Source organism: Mustela erminea, chromosome 9 (assembly GCF_009829155.1).
Source record: "Mustela erminea isolate mMusErm1 chromosome 9, mMusErm1.Pri, whole genome shotgun sequence".
In the NCBI taxonomy this organism is placed as follows: Eukaryota; Metazoa; Chordata; class Mammalia; order Carnivora; family Mustelidae; genus Mustela; species Mustela erminea.
The window spans coordinates 99,176,468-99,197,949 of NC_045622.1; the positions used below are offsets into that span (position 1 = coordinate 99,176,468).

Here is a 21,482-nt window from a genome sequence, read left to right on the forward strand (position 1 = left end):
GAATTTTCCTTTATCCTAAGGGAATGAGGACACATGGAAGATAATTGAGAGTGTGAGTGGAAGGATGAACAGGAGTTGGAGGAAGAGAGACTCTTACATGTAAGTCTGGTAAGAACTTTGTGTGCCTTGCTGAAGTCAGCTGAGGTTCAGTAAGGGGATGCAAGCCAGTGACAGAAAGCCCAGTATCACCCTATTTATAACAGTTGCCAAAAAGTGTAACAGGGTGTTTCTTATGAGAATGTGACAGAAGTCTCCAGGAGCTACTACAAATGAATTGATAGTACATATTGTTAACATTACAATAGTTAATAAATGTGTTTTTAATGATTGATTGCTATGTGCATGGCATGGCAGTAACGTGTGTAGTTAGTATTATTTCATTTTTCAAGAATGAAGAAACAATTACAGAGACTAATGGTAATAGTAATAATAACATAAACTAAAATTTACTAGACTCTTCCTGTGCTATGGGTTTGCAGAAGTGTGGCTGTTTAATCCTCACTACAGGTCTGTAAGATAATTATCACTATGAATTTATAATTCTTTCACAGTGTAGGAGATATGTACATAGAGAAGAATATAAGGATCCTGCCCAAGATGAAGCAGTTAATAAAGGGCAGAGCCAAGATTAGATCAAATTATACTAGTGACCTTTTTCCTGAAAATTTTTAGTCCTTTCCCTACATTGTTATGTTATAATACACAGTGTTGAACTAGTAATCTTTTGACAAGATCATCATACTTATAATGTCTCTAATGCTATTTCAGAAAAGTGTTCATGTGTTGCTTTTATTGGAGAGTACTTTTACCTTGGCCTCTGATGTGGCTCCGTTTCTTCCCTTCTCAATGTCCTTTCATGCTTGAGTTCCCAGATTTCTGCACAATGTTGAAAATGACTACCACAGTGGTTAAGTGTACTGTATTGGTTTGAAAAGTCAGAAAGAAAGATTGGAATCTTGCTTTTGAACTTGCAACTTTTTTTTTTTTTTAATCCTGGGCACATTTCTTGGCATGATATACCCTTGCTTCCACATCTATAAAGTGAGAATAGTAATACAATTCTTTTTCTGAGATAAATTTTAGATACAATGAAATACAGATGTTCTAAGCCTATGGTTTGATTAGTTTTGATAAATGTATTTTTAATAATTTATTTATTTCTCACAGACAAAGCACAAGCAGAAAGAGTGGCAGACAGAGGGAGAAGCAAGCTCCCAATGAGCAGAGGGCCCAATGTGGAACTCTATCCCAGGACCCTGGGATCATGATGTGAGCTGAAGGCAGAGGCTTAAATGACTGAGCCACCCAGGTGTTTGAATAAATGTATATAGTCACACACCATTAACAGATTCAACATTTCTTCACCCAGAAATTTCTGTCATACTCCTTTTTCAGTTAATGCAACTATTACCCTGATTTCTCTGTTTGTTTTTTTTTTAAGATTTTATTTATTTATTTGACAGACAGAGATCACAAGTAGGCAGAGAAGCAGTCAGAGAGAGAGGAGGAGACAGGCTCCCTGGTGAGCAGAGAGCCCCTTGTGGGACTGGATCCCAGGTCTCTGAGATCATGACCTGAGCCAAAGGCAGAGGCTTAAGCCACTGAGTCACCCAGGTGCCCCTCTCACTGTGTTTTAGTGTTGTCTATTCTTTAACTTCATGTAAATTTAATCACAACATTTACTCATAGTGCATGGTATCTTTTTTCTAGAATTTAACATATTGACATGTATATCATTGGTCTACTACTTTTTGCTGAAGATTATTCCGTCTATCCTGTCAGATTCTGCCTTGCAAGTGCAGTGTATTTGAGTTTAATGTAATTGTTAAATGTTAAATTGTTAAACATACAATTGTTAAATGTATGGGGAATAGTTCATCTTACTGTAGTTTACTTTTTTTTGTTTCTCTTTAACTTATTTTAATTCTTTTATATGTTCTTCTGAGCTAATTGAGTAGATGACTTTTTCTAATATTATATTTTCTCTTCTTAACATATTTTCTTAATAATTGACTCTATTTTTAAAGCAGTTTCAGGTTCACAGGAAAATTGAGCAGAAACTATGGAGATTTCGTTCATCTCTTCTGTGAAAACATAGGCAAAGGGACAAAATAGTAATTTTTCCAACAACATACAAATGTCCAGCAGGTACAACAACGGGTGCTCAACAACACTCATCATCAGGAAAATGCAAATCAAAATCATAATGAGATACCACTCTGCATCTGTTGGAATGACTACTATCAAAAAGACAAGAGATAAAAATGCTGGTGAGGATGTGGAGTAAAGGGATCCCATGTATACTACTGATGGGCATATAAATTGATATAGTCATTATGGAGAAGAGTATCGATGTTCCTCAAAAAATTGACAGTAGAACTACCATCCATCAATCCTGCTGTAAGATAGGATCTGAAATCATAATTGTGAAGGGCTCCCTATATTCCTAGGTTCATGACATCATTATTCACAGTAGCCAAAGTATGACCAAAACCTCATCCCTGACTGTCAGATCAACAGAAAATGTGAGATCTTTATTATTCAGACATTAAAAAGAGGAAAACTCTGTCATTTGCAATAACAAATTGGAGCTGAATGAAGCTGGAGGACTTGAAATTAGTGAAACAAGAAAGTCACAGAAATAGAAATATCGCATGATCTAATTTGTATGTGTAAATGATATAGTTTAATTCACAGAAGCAGAGAGTAGAATGGTGGTTACCAGAGGCCAGGGATTGGGAGAAATGGAGTGACATTGTCCCAAGGGTGCAAGGTTTCAGTTATGTAGAATTAATAAATTATAGAGATCTAATATATACCATGGTATGAGACAAGGACCAAACCAGGCCCTGACTTATGCCTCCTTTAAAGGCTGAATAGCCAACAAAGGGCTTAGGTCAGTAAAATCAAGTAGCACTGAGAAAGGGTATGTGTTATGTGTTGTGTGCTCGCCTACGTGACTTCCCACACATTTGCTAGTCAGATAGAAACAATTTGGTTGGGGTCATAAATTCTTGGCTGGTTCTTGCTGTCCTTGCACAGGCCATAGACTACACCATTGTGAGATTGTGCTGTGCTTACATAAACTATGTCTTGAGTAGCCTTGAAGTCAGTACATCTGGCACTGGAGGGTCTGCTATTGGTGCTTGGGAAATAGATAATGGGAAAATGTGAAGGATTTTCTGTGCATGTTGCAAACTCTTTAGTAATCAGCTAAAAATGGATATTTTCTTAGGTTTGTTTCTGTTAGCTATATAATGCCTTGCTGCTGCCTTGAATAAAATTGACACTATTGGACATCTTTCTTGGTGCTCCTCCTGTCCCCATCTCTTTGTCTCTTAATTTCTTTTCACCATCCTCTTACCCTCACATTCCAGATCGATTTGTCGCACTGGCCACGACAGCATGTTCACTATAGTTAACCATAATGTATACTTGGAATTAAAAAGAGGATAGATGTAAATTAAATCTTACACACATACATACACACACACATGCAATGGTAACTATATAGAGAAGATAGATGTACTAATTAGTTATATTGTGGTGATCTTTTCATATTATATGTATGTTAGAGAATCTATTTGTGCAACTAAAATATATATACATTTTATGTCAGTATGCCAATTTTGGGACACTAGAGCAGTCACTAGCTTCATAATAACCCAAAAAGCAAAAAGTAGTGAGAACATTGAAAGCATGATATTTTAATGATTTTTTTTAAATAGTCTTTGACAGGAGGAAACTATTGGCATTAAAAGTTTTCCACGTAATTAATGGGTAAGAGCATTAAAAATAAAATTGTATCTTTTCACAGTTACTAAGGATGTGGAACGCTTGGAAACACTGCAAGTAATGAATTCTATTTGTTATTTATTTTCAAGTTTTTATTTAGATTACAGTTAGTTAACATATAGTGTAATATGAGTTCCAGGTGTATAGTTTATAGATTCAACATTTACAGACCACACCAAGTGTTCATGACAACATGTGTATTCCTTAATGCCCATCACCTATTTAACCCATCTTTCTAGCCCCCTCCCTCTAGTAACCATCTGTTTTCTATAGTTAAGAACCCATTTCTTGATTTGCTCCCCTCCCTCTCTTTTTCCCTGTACTGATTTTTTTCTTAAATTCCACATGAGTAAAATCATATGGTATTTGTCTTTCACTGACTGACTTGTTTTGCTTAGCCTCATATTCTCTAGTTCAGACCTTGTCGTTGCAAAGTGCAAGATCTCATTCTTTTTGATGGCTGAATAATATACCATTACATATATATAATGGGACTATATATATATATATATATATATATATATATATATATATAATATCACATCTTTATCCATTCATCATTCAATGAAAGTGGCAACTTGGGCTGTGTCCACAGTTCTGCTATTGTAGATAATGATGATATAAACATCAGGGGGCATGGATAACTTTAAATTAACATTTTTGTACCCTCTGAAATTAATGAATTTAAAAATTCATTCTATAAGCCTTGAAGTGCACATATTCAATTCATGTGTGCTAATCTGTTCCGTTCACTATGAGCACCAACATTCTCTTGGAAATTCTAACTTGTCAATCCACACTATCTCTTTAGTAGGAAAGCACAAGAAGAGAAACAAAGTGGCTTCCTGCTGCAAAAGCAGGTTCACTCTAAATCCATTAAGTAAAGACCTTCAAGTGTATATTTCTGAATGCCTCTGGTACTTTCTTTTATTCCACTGATAAAACAAAGCAGTAAATGAAATAATGTGATTTTTTCCTCCCTTCAAATTGGGTTCTACTTTTTTGTACTACAATATCAGAAAATATGTTTTATCTCTATTGTATTTTAAATTCATATTTAGTCTTTACAATATTTTTACTTCCCTCTACCTTAGAGTTGCACTATTCTCTTGTTGTAGTTCCTATATTCCAATCATATAAATTAGCTGAACATTTCCAGGCTTTTGTAATAGTACATTTTAAAAATCCCATCCATAATGCTTTGATTGTCCTGATAGTCAAAAAAAAACAATCAGAGAAACTTTTTATTTTTTTCTAATATTTTATTGCTTTTTAATTTTTCATATTTACATCTTTATTTTTTTAATTTATTTTTATTTATTTTCAGCATAACAGTATTCATTGTTTTTTCACCACACCCAGTGCTCCATGCAATCCATGCCCTCTCTAAAACCCACCACCTGGTTCCCCCAACCTCCCACTCCCCCACCACTTAAAACCCCTCAGATTGTTTTTCAGAGTCCATAGTCTCTTATGGTTCACCTTCCCTTCCAATTTCCCCCAAATCCCTTCTCCTAACTCCCCATGTCCACCATGCTATTTGTTATGCTCCACAAATAAGTGATACCATATCATAACTGACTCTCTCTGCTTGACTTATTTCACTCAGCATAATCTCCTCCAGTCCTGTCCATGTTGCTACAAAAGTTGGGTGTTCATCCTTTCTGATGGAGGCATAATACTCCATAGTGTATATAGACCACATCTTTCTTATCCATTCGTCTGTTGAAGGGAATCTTGGTTCTTTCCACAATTTGGCAACCATGGCCATTGCTGCTAAAAACATTGGGGTACAGAGAAACTGTTTATGAAATAGATGACATATAGTTTTTTTTTTTTAATCTTTTTGGCCTTTGGCTCACTCATGTGGAACTTATTAAGATAAACTAATGACATAATGAAAATAATCTCTAAAAGCAGAATGTTAGTTCCTTTGCTTTAAATGAGTTCAAATTAAAGCAGGGTACCTTACTTGAAATTTACTCTAGAGAGAATTACAGAACATAGATTACAGGCAATTCTTCACTTATGGATGCTCACTATTGGACCAGTTGTGATTGTATAAATATCTTTCTCCTTATCAAACCAGAGTGTAGACTGAAATGTGAGGAGTATTTCATAATCAGCAATGTCAGAATTGAGCTCTCAGGAAAAGTAAGAACCAGGTTGATGACATGAGGGATGCTACTAGTTTGAGGGCAGAAGTACAGAAATAAAGTAAGGAAATCAGGTGCATTGTAAGAGATTGAATTGGTTAAATAAGGATACACACCATTATACTTAATATCTATACAGATTATGGAATCAAAAGACCCCTCAATTCATCTCTTGCTTTCTGAGGTAGTTGTGATACGCCATAGCTTTCTCATGGCATTTTTCACTTCTGCATTCCTCAGTGTGTAGATGAATGGGTTGAGAAAAGGGGTCCCAATAGTATAAAATACAGTCACCATCTTGTCCATAGGGAAAGTGGTTGGGGGGCGTGCATATATGAATGTACATGGACCAAAGAATAAGATTACTACAATGATGTGAGAAATGCAAGTGGAGAGAGCTTTTTTCCTCCCTTCTGCACTGTGGTTTCTCAGTGAATGCAAGATGATAATGTATGAAATCATCAGGATCATAAAACTGCCTGTGCAAACAGTCCCACTGTTAGACACCCATTCTAGATTGATCAGATAGGTGTCCATGCAAGCAAGTTTCAGCAAGGGTTGCAAATCACAGCAGTAATGATCAATCAAATTGGGTCCACAGAAAGGCAATTTCAAGGCTAGCAATATCTCAGCGATGGAATGAAAAAAAGCCCCTAACCATGCAATAATAATCAGGATGGTACAGAACTGCTGACTCATGATGGTTGAGTAATGTAAGGGCTTACAAATAGCCACATAGCGATCAATAGCCATGAGGATGAGAACAAAGACCTCCATTGTGCCAAAGAAATGTAGTGCAAAGACTTGAGTCATGCACTCATTGTAAGTTATGGTTCTTTGTGCAGAGAGTGAATCCACAATTAGTCTGGGGGCTATGGAAGTTGAAAAGCAGGCATCAACAAGAGACAAATAAAATAGGAAAAAGTACATGGGGCTCCCAAGTGTCCGGCTGGACTTGATGGTCACAATAATCAGCAAATTCCCTACCATGGTTCCCACATAAAAAATGAAGAAGATTACAAATACTATCTTCCTTTTCATAGGATCTTGGGTCAATCCTAGCAGTATGAACTCAGTTACATTGCTAATTTTTTGCATTATTTCAGGTCAATTAGAGAAAGTGCAGGTTAGAAATAATTAATCTGCAAAAAACAAAAAAACACATGAAATTAGTGCTGCATTTGGAGGTCAAATCCATATGCTCGATCATGGAAGTGCCACTTACCATTGGGTTATCCCTTACCTTCTATGTTGTTTTCATCTGAATAAAGTGGAAATCATAATATTTATTCACAAACTCTTTACCTGATTACTTATGGAAACAATGAAATATATCAATAATTAAAGAATACCTTATTCTTTGGGCATAGTAAACATTAATTTAGTGAATTTGAGCTGAGTGTCTTTCCTTATTTTACATCAAGGACCCATTGGGGTAGAATGTTGACAAATGGAAACTATTGCATGTTATACATAATGTGCTTTCATACTTTTTGACCTTGATAGTTCATTTATAAAGTATCTTCTAATAATATTCTGAGCAATCAAGCAATGTAGAAACTTTTAACAGTTTTTGTTTTTGTTTTTGTTTTGAATGAAATCTATGAGAGAGAGAGAGAGAAGACAAGAGTGAAGCAATATTTTAGCTGTGAACACTTGGTCAATTTGTCCAATCCATCATTAAGTTTAAATCCATTACCTTGACTAAATTTATTTCCTTTTGCTTAAACTCTCAACAATGTATAGTTGTTTACAGTTGTACATTCAGCTTCTATCATACAGTTTTGCACTTTTTAAATTATACTATATTGTCCAAAGTGGAATTCTTCACATTGTCCAGTATTTTGATGGGTCTTTCCGCATATTTTCTTAAGACACAAGGAGAGACTGAGACTTTTAAAATAAAGGATAGATAGGGAATGTTTGGCATAAATCAAAATATTGTTTCAAATTTCATATTATTTTAAGCATCAGGGATTTAGACAATGAGCTAAAGAAACTATAGGTCATAGCTAAAATTTTTCATATGATTCTTGGAACATATGTTCTTGTAAGTCCCATGCCCTGACTTCAGTAAAAGATAGAAACAGGAAGGGAAATAATATTCATTTATCTATAGCAAACTGAAAAAATCCTTTTCTGTCTTCATCACATATATTTCCCATATAAAGCACAATTAAATGTGTAAGTGCCAAGGCATTTAAGTATATTTACAACATGTATTACAGACAAAAGCATAATTTTCTCAAATATAAATGGATCTCAGAGATCAGTTTTTGAAAACACAATCCATATTGTGCCTGGGTAGCTCAGCTGGTTAAACATTCAACTCTGGATTTCCACTCAGGTCATGATCTAAGGGTTCTGGAATCCAGCCCCGTGCTAGGCTCTGTGCTGAGCATGGAGCCTGTTTAAGATTCTATCTCTCCCTCTCTCTCTGTCCCTTCCTCTGCATTTCGCCCCCCCCTAAATAAATCAACAAAATAATAATAATAATAATAATAATAATAATAATAATAAAAAGCAGTGAAAATGAAAATGGGCAAAAGAACTGACCTCAAAGGAACTCTTCTTATTAAACATAATGTGAAAAGTTTATCAATTTCTTTCATAGAAAAATACATTCAATTCAAATTGCAATTATATATCTTCTCGCTTATCAGATTAACAAAATGACAGTTTTGATAAATGTCTCTTAACAAACAGTTCTGAAAATGATGTTGGACACAATTGATTCCACACATTCTTGGCAGGAGCTTAAAGGGATACAATCTCTGCGGGGGTGATTTTTAGCATTGATGATATTTCAGTGTAACATAGACACACATCTAGTGTTTGCATTTGCTGCAAAAATCTCATTCATAGGCAGGAAGATCTTCACAGCAATCCTTTCCATGTTGACCAAAGTTAAGAAACAACTTCAATGCCCTCCATAAGGAAGCTAAATGATTCAAGGATGGTATTGTATGTAATCATCAAACCAAGGAAAGTGGAGATATATCTATATATATATCTATAGATATATATATATCTATAGATATATATATATATATACATACACCATACACACACAATGGTTTCTAAAATAAGTTGTAAAGTGGCACAGTTCAGGACTATCTGTTGAAGATGGTAATGTTTTCACACACACATGAACTCATATCAATTATTGTATTTACAAGAGTATCCAGATAGCATATGTATGGCCTCAGGGTGGGGAAATAGTTTTCTTGGAATCAAAGTTAGGAGGATGACTTACCTTTTAAAATATTCCAATTGGTAGTTGAAAATCTGTCATAGTGATGCTGCAACAAAATAAAGCTTTTTAAAGACCTTCTTTTAGTAGATGGGTAATCACATTGGCATATTACTGGATGGTAACAGCTGTGTTCTGACATAGACCGCAGAAACAGCAAAGTTCCCAGGGCCAGAGTAAGATTTAAATGTCTGTGTGAGGATGAGTCACTGTAGAGACAGTTCTGGACTCAAGGCTCATTCCTACATCATATCCCAACCACACTGCCATTCACTACAGGTTCCCCTACACCCTCAGGAGTTTGCCAAATATGCTGGTTGTCCAACTCTTCAGCAAACAGTAGTGAAGCTTGTTTGTGTGATTGTTTTAACAATTAAATATTATAATGAGATGTCTACCTATCAATTCATCCATACATCTACCTATCAATCTACTATCTACCTATCGATCAATCTATCATCTACTAGCTATCATCCATCTACCTTACAAAGATATAGACTGAAAGATTTGTATAGTTCAAATAAGAAGAAACTAGAGAGGCATACATTCTGAAGAAGCAACATGAAGAATGTAATATTTATTGCTCACTGCTAGAAAAAATGCACACATTTAATAGAAAGTATTCATAAATTAAATGAAAGAATTGAGATAATCTCCTCTTGATACAATCCAATAGTATTCAGTCCTTCAATATTCTGTTACCACTGAAAATGGAAGCCTACTACATCCCAAGTAAAATCATCATCTCCAGGGAGCATCCTGGAACACTGGACTAGATACAATTTTTATTTGCCTCTCTCTCCACCAGGAGCTACTATGTATTTATTTTATTCTGTCTTCTCAGTTTAGACTGTTAAGCACTTGTAGAAAATTCCCTAAACTTTCTATCCTTCCACAAATGCCTTTTATGTGTTAGGTGCTCATTGTGGCATTTATCAGATGAATTTTTTCGGAGTATTAAATACAACTAAGTTAATCCCCAACATAAATCTCACCAGGTTTTTTAAAAGTTTATGCAAAGGGTAGGATGTTCAGTCATTCTCTTTTCTCTTCAATGTAATTCAGTCTCTCTTTACTCCAATAAGAATAAAAAATATCTTTCTAAAATTCTGTCTGATGAGGCGCCTGGGTGGTTCAGTGGGTTAAAGCCTCTCCCTTCACCTCTGGTCATGATCCCAGGTTCCTGGGATCGAGCCCCACATCAGGTTCTTTGTTCAGCAGGGAGCCTGCTTCTTCCTCTGTCTCTCTGCCTACCTCTCTGCCTACTTGTGATCTCTGTCAAATTAATTTAAAAAATTGTTAATAAATAAATACATACATACATACATACATAAAATAAAATTCTGTCTGATCTCTTTTGATGTCACTGAGACTCAGGTTCTCACCTGCATGCCACAAGGCAAAGTTGCTCCAGGATTCATCCCACACTTTCTGATATCCACTCTCACTTGTAATTTGGACAGGGAAATGCTTCTTTTTGCCTTTCCTACAGCAGTATTTAAACATGAATGATGCAAAATACAAAAGTCTTGGGAGGTCATTCCCTTAAGTGTTCCTTCCCTTTTAATTAAGATGCATGAGCCAGATGTGATAAAAACTTCATCTTCGCTATGTGTTAATGGATTTGGGGGAAAAGTTGACCTCTTCTTGTAAATAATGTGTTTATATGGGTCATAAAGGATGACTTTTGACAGAATAATAAAACAGTGATTATCTAGAGATCTAGTGGCAGGACTGGGTTCCTGATATTTTTTTCTAAGAAAATTAATTAGGATTTCTTAATCAAATGGCTGATTCTAGGGCGCCTGGGTGGCTCAGTGGGTTAAGCCTCTGCCTTCGGCTCAGGTCATGATCTCAGGGTCCTGGGATCGAGGCCCACATCGGGCTCTCTGCTCAGCAGGGAGTCCGCTTCTCAATCTCTCTGCCTGCCTCTCTGCCTACTTGTGATCTCTCTCTCTCTATTTCAAATAAATAAATAAAATGTTAAAAAAAAAATGGCTGATTCTAGGTCTCAGGTGGGGAATGTACAAGATGAACTTGTAAGAAAGAAAAGTGGTAACAGACACGCAGACACACACAACCACACACGCACACACACACGCGCGCACACACACACACGCGTGCGTGCACACTCACACACACACAAAGAGGTACCTCACACTGTGGTGAGAATCTGCCAAAGTGACACAGGAGTCAATGGGAAGAGCCCACAGTGCCAAACTTGAGAAAAAAAAAATTGAGCAACACAGTAAATGGCACAAATTGATATATAATTCATAATTTAAGAAATCTGCAAATAACAATTTGAACATTTAAATTAAAAAACTAATAAATAGGGGATAATAGGGAAGAAAATCTCCTATAAAAAGGAATTCCTAATTATTTTGTAGATATTATGCACTCAAAGGGTTATTAGATAACATTCAATCTCTTATTTGTGGGCTGCACACAAATGAATTCCTTCCAAAATTCCACATCGTGTAATGAAGCGAGGGGAGTAATGTGGCAAATTCTACTTCAACCAGGTGATCAAGATTAACATCAATGGTGATGAGTCACAACAAAATTATGTACCCACTGGCATGATGTGATGCAAATTGTACTTTGCCTCTATGACTTTCCCCAATAATCCATAACCTCAGTCCAATCTTGAGTGAAATATCAGACAAACCCCAAATGATGGTTTTTATATAAAATATCTGACTAGTTCTCCCCAAAACATTCAAGGTTATCAAAAACAAGAAAAGTTGAGCATAATTATTATGATGGGCACTGAATAAGCTAAAGAATTGTGGAATCACTGTATTACACAAGCAAAACTAATATAATGCTCTATGGTCAACGTTACTCAAATAAATAGAAGGATATTCAGAGAAACTGTCAGTGTCTAGAGATATTGAAGAAGACATGACAACTGTAATGTGGTATGCTGGATGAGATTCTGGAGAAGAAAAATGGCTTTAGTTAAAAACAAAGTAATATGAATAAAGTATGGATGTTAATTAAAAATAATGTGTTCACATCAGGTGAATGAGTTGCGACAAATAAACCATACCTTGTAAGATAGTAACAGGGGAAACTGAGTGCAAAGCATATGGGAACTCTATATCGTTTGCACAATTTCTGTGTATATCTAATGCTGTTACAACATATAAAATTTATTAGAAATACATTTATTTCATTTAATATGTGATCAAAGTACATCTGTTGAGCATGGGTCAGAAATTCCTTCCTTTTCCATGCTGAATAATATTCCATTGTATGCATTCCACATTTTGCAACAAATGGGTTGCACATTTGGGCTATCGTGACTAATGTTGATATGGGCATGAGGGTACACATGTCTCTTCCAGTCCCCACTTCCAGTGCTTTTGTTATATTCCCAGAAGTGGAAATGCTGGATCACTTGGTCATCATATTGTTAGCATTCTAAAGAATGTCATACTTTCATAGCGGCTGCAACATTTTTATATTCTTATGAACAGTGTACATGAGTGTTCTTTAGTGTTGTTGAGTATTTTTTTCATGTGCTCATTGCCCATTTGTATATATTTTTTGAGAAATATTTATTCAAGTCTTTTGTTGATACTGAGTTTTAGGAATTCCATGAAATGCTTTTCATTCTGTTGATTGTGGCCTTTGATGCGTAGCAGTTTTTAATTTTGAGATAGTCCAATTTATTTACTTATTTCTTCTGTAACCTGTGTTTTTATGATGTCATATTCAAGAAATTATTTTGTAAGATAATATCCTGAGGTGTTTTTTTTTAATTTTTTATTTTTTATAAACATATGTTTTTATCCCCAGGGGTACAGGTCTGTGAATCACCAGGTTTACACACTTCACAGCACTCACCAAAGCACATACCCTCCCCAATGTCCATAATCCCACTCCCTTCTCCCAAACCCCCTCCCCCCAGCAACCCTCAGTTTGTTTTATGAGATTAAGAGTTTTTTTAATTTATATTTTATTTTTATTGTGTTCAATTAGCCAACATATGATGCATCATTAGTGTTTTCTTCTGAACATTTTATTGTTTGAAGTTCTTATACTTAAGTCTTTGATCCATTTGGAGTTTATTTTGTATGTGGTATAAGTAAGAGGTCTGCCTTCATTCTTTTGTACATGAATATCTAGTTTGGCTAAACTATTTGTTGAAAACACTATTCTTTCTTATTGGATGGTGTTGTCACCCTTGCAGAAATTCAGCTGACCATATAAGGGATGTTACATTTCCAGGCTTTCCAGTTCATTCCATTTGTCTATGTCCCTGTCTTCATGCCATTACCACAGTTTTGATTACTGTAGTTTTATAATGTTTCAAAATCAGGACATGTGAGACATACAAATGGTTCTTTTTAAAAATTTTTTAAATTTATTTTTTCAGTGTTCCAAGATTCATCATTTATACACCACACCCAGTGCTCCATGCAATACATGCCCTCCTTAATACCCACCAGAAGGCTCAACCATGCCCCCACACCCTTCCCTTCCAAAACCCTCAGTTTGTTTCTCTGAGTCCACAGTCCTTCATGGTTCATTGCCCCTCCTATTTCCCCCAATTCACTTTTCCTTTCTTTCTCCCAATGTCCTCCCTGTATGCTGAGTGAAATAAGTCAAGCAAAGAAAGTCAGTTATCATAGGTTTTCACTTGTGGAGCATGAGGAATAACATGGAGGACATTAGGAGAAGCAAATGTTTCTTTTTAAGATTTTGTTTCCTAAAGATCCCTTGAAATTCCATGTGGAACTTTCAGCTGATGTTTCTATGTGCAAAAATTGTCTTTGGAGTTTTGATAAGGTTTGCATAAAATGCTTGTTGTTTCAGATAGTATTGACCTCTAAACAATATTGAGTCTCTTGATCCATGAAGATCTAAAATCTTTCTGTGCACACACACAGACACACATACAACATATTGAAAAGAATATGCTTTTGTGTATATGGAAGATGGCAATTGGAAAAAGTGCACAATGTCCCATTTTGAGTCTAAGCACCAGAAACTGCAATAAACCAGAAAGAGTCAATGTCCCAGTTCAGCTCAATAGGCAGGAAGCTAGTGTAAAATCAGAGAAGAGTTAATGTGTCAGAGTGCGAGCCATCAGACAGAAGAGTTAAGGGTTCAGTCTGAAGGCTCTCAGGCAGGAGAATTCCCTCTTGCTCAGGGGAAGTTAGCCTTTTGTAATTTTCAGACCTTCATTTCATTAGACGAGGACCCTACATCAGTGAGAACAATCTACTTTATTCATTCTAACAATTCAAAAGTTAATATCATCCAGAAAAATCACATAGTCATAACTCAAAACAATAATCAAAGCTAAATCTGAGCACCCTGTGGTCTAGGCAAGTTAGCACATAAAATTGACATTAGAAGTCCATTGATTATTCACATAGGACCTATACATGTCTGGATAAATCATACTTAATCTCCAATAAACACTACATATGGTTATAATACCAACTATCATCATCCAACAATCCTGTATACAAAAAAAAATGCACTAAAATCTCCACAAGAAGAAAATTTTAAATTTTGGGGTGATTTTTACTTTCTCCTTAATATTTAGTTAGTTAAAAAGTATGATGGAAAATAAAAATACTAAAATGTTATGGCAGAAATTTAATATCTCTTCAGTTTCATGGTAAGGTAATAAGAAAGGGAAGAAAATAAATATATTATATATATATATATATATATACACACACACATATATATGGATATATATGTGTACATATATATATTCAGGCACACAAATTATTCTTAATATAAGGAGTAAATGCAATAATTACAGTCTTCATTTTTATAACAATCACAGGATTAATTTGTTTAATTTTTTATAAACATATATTTTTATCCCCAGGGGTACAGGTCTGTGAATCACCAGGTTTAAACACTTCACAGCACTCACCAAAGCACATATCCTCCCCAATGTCCATAATCCCACCCCCTTCTCCCAAACCCCTCCCCCCAGCAACCCTCAGTTTGTTTTGTGAAATTAAGAGTCACTTATGGTTTGTCTCCCTCCCAATCCCATCTTGTTTCATTGATTCTTCTTCTACCCACTTAAGCCCCCATGTTGCATCACCACTTCCTCATATCAGGGAGACCATATGATAGTTGTCTTTCTCTGCTTGACTTATCAGCCATCAAAAGAAATGAAATCTTGCCATTTGCGACAACATGGATGGAACTAGAGCGTATCATGCTTAGCGAAATAAGTCAAGCAGAGAAACACAGGATTAATTTGTAATTACTTTCTTCTGTTACCTGTTCTGTACTCAGTGTACTTTCAGCAATCAACAGAGCTGGTTGTTGTTCTCTAGCTAGTGGAGTGACACAAACCTTCATTACTGAAGTGCTTGGGTCATGGTCACTTTGTCCGTGAGCCCACTGGGTAATGACAGGAGTGTCTGGGAAATAGCCTGACTAGTATACACAAATTGGGTCATTCTTTCTGCTTGACTCTTAAAATCCTCCTCTGCTGGTCATTGGTGAGCATTCACAATGGACATAAATATGTTTGTGCATTTTTTGTGTGCTTTTACTCATTCAGAAAGGTATAGAAACATGACATTTCCTCAAATTTTCTTGTTACCAGTTTTCCAATAATGTTTGTTTGTATATTTGTTTGTTTTCCAAGTACTTGATTATTCAGCCAAACTTTGGCCAAAACCCATTAATCAGTATAATTTCTACATCCAGTCATTTTTCATTCAAAGAAAGTGAATGCCAGGTGCATTATTTCAAGTTCTATCCATTGAGAGAAACTCCCTTCACCATGGCCTTCAGGGATTTTTCCATAATGGGGATGTAGGGTTGTATGTATTCACATTTTAGCTGTACCTACATATCACTGCTGAATGTTCTGTACATCAGGCCCAAATCCTTTCTTCTGTCACTTGATCATAGTGAATTCCCCCACAGGGCCTAGGGCGCAGGCTGGGAGAGAGAAGGCATGGGAGCAAAAGTGGGGACTGTGAGCATTTGGGCACTTCATGTAACATTTTCTTCAGTTCCTGCATGGGACAAATCACCTAAAACGTATCCCCTCCTTATGTGGGGGGAGTGTTGTGTATCAAGACCTTCAGTGGATGCCTGAGACTATGGATATTGCTGAACACTATACCTATACAGGCATACCTGTGATAACGATTAATTTATAAATTAGGCACCCTAATAGATAACAACAATATATATTTTTAATTCAACAATATATTTTAACAAAAGTATCTGAATATGGTCTCCCTCTTTCAAAATTCCTGAGTGTACTGTACTCTCCCTTCTTCCTCTGATGATATGTGATGATATGAGATGATCTGATGAGATGAAATGTGGTGAATGACATAGGCATTGTGTTGTTGCATTAGACTACCACTGACCTTCTGACATAATGTTAGAAGGAGGATCATCAGTTCCTGAAAAATTCCTTTTCAATTCTTTTGCATAATTTAAAAATAGTAGTTCTAGGTTTCCTGTTTTTAAACTGTATGTGTTCTTTATATATTCAAGATATAGGCCTTTTTACATATGTGGCTAACATAAAAATAAATATAAAGTGTATGTTTATATATAATTTTATATAAAATATGTATATAAATTGTATATAATATAAATGTTTATACATGAATGTGTGTCTATATATATCTTTTTTTCCCTAGTCCATGTATTACCTTTTATTTTCTTTTTTGTAAAGATTTTATTTATTTATTTGACAGACAGAGATCACAAGTAGGCAGAGAAGCAGGCAGAGAGAGAGGAGGAAGCAGGTTCCCCGTGGAGCAGAGAGCCTGATGCAGGGCTCAATCCTAGAACCCTGGGATCATGACCTGAGCCAAAGGCAGAGACTTTAACCCACTGAGCCACCCAGGCACCCCTACCTTTTCATTTTTAAAAGAGACAACATCCAATGAAGAAAAGAGCTAAAATATTTAGAAATTTTTTTTCAATTTTCAGTTTTTCTTATAGTTCATGCTTACTTTGTTATATTTAATAAATATTGATCTAAACTAACTTTAAAAATACTTTTTTCTGCTACTTTTATAGGTTTATCTTTTAACATCTAGGTCTCTGACTTATTTTGAGTTAATTTTTGTGTATGATATAAAGTAGAAATTGAAGTTTGTTTTCTTCTCGGATGGATATCCAATTGACCTAGCCCACTTAGTTGAAAAAAAGTCTATTCTTTACCCCATTGAATTACCTTGACATTTTGTTAAACAATTACACATTTAGATCTATTTATGGACATTCTATTGTCCAATGATTTAACAGCTATACCACACAGTGTTGTTTATGGAAGCTTAATATAAATCTTTTATTTAGCTAGAATAAGTTCTCTAACTGTTCTCTGCCACCACCCCATAGGTTTTACCTGTAAGTGATAATATACAGTATTTGTCTTTCTCTTTCTGGCTTATTTTGCAGAGCATAATGCTTTCCAGATTTACCATGTCATTGAAAATGACAGGATTTCCTTCTCTTTAATGGTGTTATAATATTTATCTTCTTTATCCATTCAACTATTGAAGATCATTTTTTTCCCCATATCTTGGCTACATGTTCTACTGACTGAGCCAGCCAGATGGTCCCAAGATACTCATTTAGTCTTTCAAATATATCCAGAAGTAGAGTAGATTTGCTATATATATCACCAATTCTACTTATGGATATATCTATATGGATATCTATATATATATATATTTCTCAGTGTATAGAACAGGGGACAGATATAGATGTAGATATATCTATAAGTAGAATTGGTATATATATTCTCTCTATATATATATAAATAAAATATTTTATTTATATATATGTCATATATATATGTTATATATATAAATAAAATATTTTATATATATATAATCTTTTACATTCTTAAGGATGTCAGGACTTCAATGGAACTAATGTCCCTTTGTAGTCAAGACATTAGTGCAAATACATGAATGAAAGATTGCTGTGGATGAAAGTTACAAATGGATAATAGTCATTTATTCCACTGTTTTCTAAATTTAGTTCAAATTTATCTTCCTTTGCATCAGTTAGTAGAACAGGCAGGGGCATATATTCAAATGTAGGACTCCCGGAATTTCATTAACTCATAGGCCTCTTGTGCTCTAAGGACATCAAGTATCCTCTAGTCTTTCTGTTTCCAAATCTAAGTGTTCAAATGTGCCACTAACTGTATAACAAGTATGATATGAGTTTGTTAAAAATATAGATTTTTGAATACCCCTTAATCATGGCCAAAGAGATTAGAAACTCTGAACACAGATACTATTATCTGTTCAAAAGTCTCTTCCAATGACTCCCATGATCAAACTAGTTGGAGAAGTACTAATCTAGTCATCATTAAAAACTGAGTGAATGGAAATCCATTGAGATTCCAAACTGGGACAATAAACATGTTCCATGGTGTGGTTCCAGGGCCAGTGTTTCTTCATCATAACTTCCAATCCAGAAATGGTGCTGCTTTTGGTCTCTCTTATTTTTACTTCTGTGAATGCATCAATATCAAGGATTTTTTTTTTTTAGAGCACTATGTACAGTTCTTAATGTAAGCTACACACACCCAAAGACACGCAAACTTCATCATAAATATTTACTCAGGTATAGGCAGTCAAACAATCAGATTTGTGCAAAAGGAACTGAAACAGTGGAAATGATAATCAGTGACATGTTAATTTGTTATATAGAAAAATAAAGCTCAGAGTGCATGAAGTGAGAGATGTGTGATGAATGGCTCAGTGTATTCAGTTAAGCGAAGTGGTTCAAACATTAGAGGAAATAGATTCCCAGCTGTGCATTTCACCATTTTATTTGCCCTGTTGATTCAAGTGGTCTACTGATCACAGTTTTCTTTGTTTTCATTCAGTTTCTTTTTTTTTGTTGTTGTTGTTTTTTGTTTTTGTTTTTGTTTTAGGCACTTTATGTTAATTGGAGACCACTAACTACAGAGAAGGCAAGATTAGTCAGTTAGCAGAAGCATATGAATGAGATGTTAGTGTCCCAATGAGGATGTTAGAGGTTTCCCCAATTTCCTTACTGTTTGGGTAAAGAAAATGAGTCCTAGAGAATGGAAAGCTTTCTCCCAAGAGTAGAGGAAGAGGGCAGATCTTTTGTGTTTTAAACCTATTTTCTCTTTCACATACTGTACAAACTCCCTTCCCTTTGCAGCCTTGATAGGTTTAGTTTCCACTGTGTTTTGGAGGACTTAGATCAGAGTACTGTACTTCAGATTTCTGTTAGTTTTTCCTGTATCCTTTTGTGCATGCAACATATACATATTTGAGTACTCAATATGTTTCTATCAGAGTTCTAAATCTAGAAAATAGCCTTAAATACTTCATAGTAGACTCTCAATCAAAGGAAAATGACAGAAATTCCAAAATGGGGAAGAGAAAACAAAAGGAGTCAGTATCATCGTCCCGAGTTTCTGTTTAATAAGATTTCTCTGGCCTAGATAATTCAGAACATTTATCTACCTATGGAATATTAAAATAAATATAATAATAATGATAAATAATACCTCAGGTATGTAGAAAGTGTTATTCTGTCTTTTGTCCTTTCAAAAACCCTATGAGGTTTTCACTACTCTCTTTGTTGAGCAGAAAAGAAAATTTAAGATCATCCAGGTTAAATTGTTACCTTCAACTATTAACCATTAGCTTTTGAGAAAACTCTCTTGCTCCACAGTCTTCTCATTGCATTCTTCACTTCTGCATTTCTCAGTGTATAGATCAGGGGATTTAACATGGGAGTGATAATGGTGTAAAATACAGCCACCATCTTATCCTCTGAAAAGGTAGTATCAGGACGCATATACATGAACGTACAGGGGCCAAAAAAGATAATGACCACAGCAATGTGGGAGCCACAAGTGGAGAGTGCTTTGCGCCTGCCTTCTGCTGAATGCTTTCTCAGGGATACCAGGATGATGGTATAGGAAATTATCAAGATTACAAAGCTCCCCAGAGCAATGGTACCACTGTTGGCTGTCACCACAACACCGACAACATATGTATCTGTGCAGGCAAGTTTCAGCACAGGATGGACATCACAAAAGTAGTGATCAATTTCATTGGGTCCACAAAAAGGTAACTGGACTACTAGAGCCACTTGAATAATGGAGTGAAAGAACCCACCTATCCAGGTCCCCAGTAACATTTTATTACATCTGCCCCTGTCCATGATGGTCGTATAGTGTAGGGGTTTACAGATAGCCACGTAACGGTCATAGGCCATAACAGTAAGGATGAAGATCTCTGTGCAACCAAAGAAATGTACCCCAAACAGTTGCAGCATGCACCCCACATAGGAGATGGTTTTGCTCTTGGCTAATAGGTCAACAATCATCTTGGGAGCCGTGACCGAAGAGTAACAAATATCCACAAAAGACAAGTAGTTGAGGAAGAAATACATGGGAACCTTAAAAAGGTTTCCCATGCAAACAGTCAGCATGATGAGGATATTCCCCAGAAGAATGATCATGTAGAAGAAAGAAAACACCACAAAACAAACTTCTTCAACCTCTAGGTTCTGAGAAAGACCCCAGAAAATGAATTCAGTCACATTGTTTATTTTTTCCATGGAATTACTCTAGCACAGCAAGTTCCCAAGAGACAATGAAATTACCTGAAAGAAAAATATAACAGGGAACAAGTACTTATGACTCAAAATAAGTGGAGAATCGTGGTAGTTGGAAATGTAAAAATGGATATTTACTGCTTCTTGGCATGTATCCTTAGAGAAATTAAGGGGTATATATTTTGATCATCATACTTTTATGTTTAGTCATTCATTTATGTTAGATGAGGAAGCAATTTAACATTAGAGCAAATTCTCCAAGTCACACATCTAATGAAGAATTTCCCACCTTTAATTTTTTTCTCGTTTGTTTCTTAAAATTTAGTAGTTCTTTTCTTGTTCAAATAGCTAATATATATTACATCATTAGTGTTAGGTTGTACAAGGATTTGTTAATTGCATTTAACATTCAGTGCTCATCACAACACATGCCATCCTTAATATTCATCACTCGTTTTCCCATCCCCCCACCCCCCTCCCCTTCTGTAACCTTCAATTTGTTTCCTGGACTCCAGATCTCTCACAGTTTGTTTCCTTCTCTGATTTCTTCCATTCAGTTTTCCCTTCCTTCCCCTATGATTCTCTGTGCAATTCCTTATATTCCACATGTGAGTGATACCATATGATAATTTACTTTCTATACTTAACTTATTTCACTTAACATAATAACCTTCAGTTCCATCCATGTTGAAGAA

The 21,482-nt window shown here is 35.4% G+C and overlaps 2 protein-coding genes across 2 annotated transcripts; both read right to left on the reverse strand.

Moving 5' to 3' along the window:
- Window positions 1-6,116: 6,116 nt before the first annotated feature.
- On the reverse strand, window positions 6,117-7,049 carry LOC116600021 (olfactory receptor 4C11-like). Its single transcript, XM_032359983.1, has one exon. It carries the CDS (start codon window positions 7,047-7,049, stop codon window positions 6,117-6,119), a length of 933 nt encoding a protein of 310 aa, XP_032215874.1.
- A 12,808-nt stretch (window positions 7,050-19,857) lies between these two features.
- On the reverse strand, window positions 19,858-20,790 carry LOC116599892 (olfactory receptor 4S2). The gene has a single exon (XM_032359836.1). It carries the CDS (start codon window positions 20,788-20,790, stop codon window positions 19,858-19,860), a length of 933 nt encoding a protein of 310 aa, XP_032215727.1.
- Between the last annotated feature and the right edge of the window lie 692 nt (window positions 20,791-21,482).

Excerpts from the sequence above, each read along its gene's own strand:
- LOC116599892 (XM_032359836.1), bottom strand. The coding sequence starts at position 20,790 with ATGGAAAAAATAAACAATGTGACTGAATTCATTTTCTGGGGTCTTTCT.
- LOC116600021 (XM_032359983.1), bottom strand. The coding sequence starts at position 7,049 with ATGCAAAAAATTAGCAATGTAACTGAGTTCATACTGCTAGGATTGACC.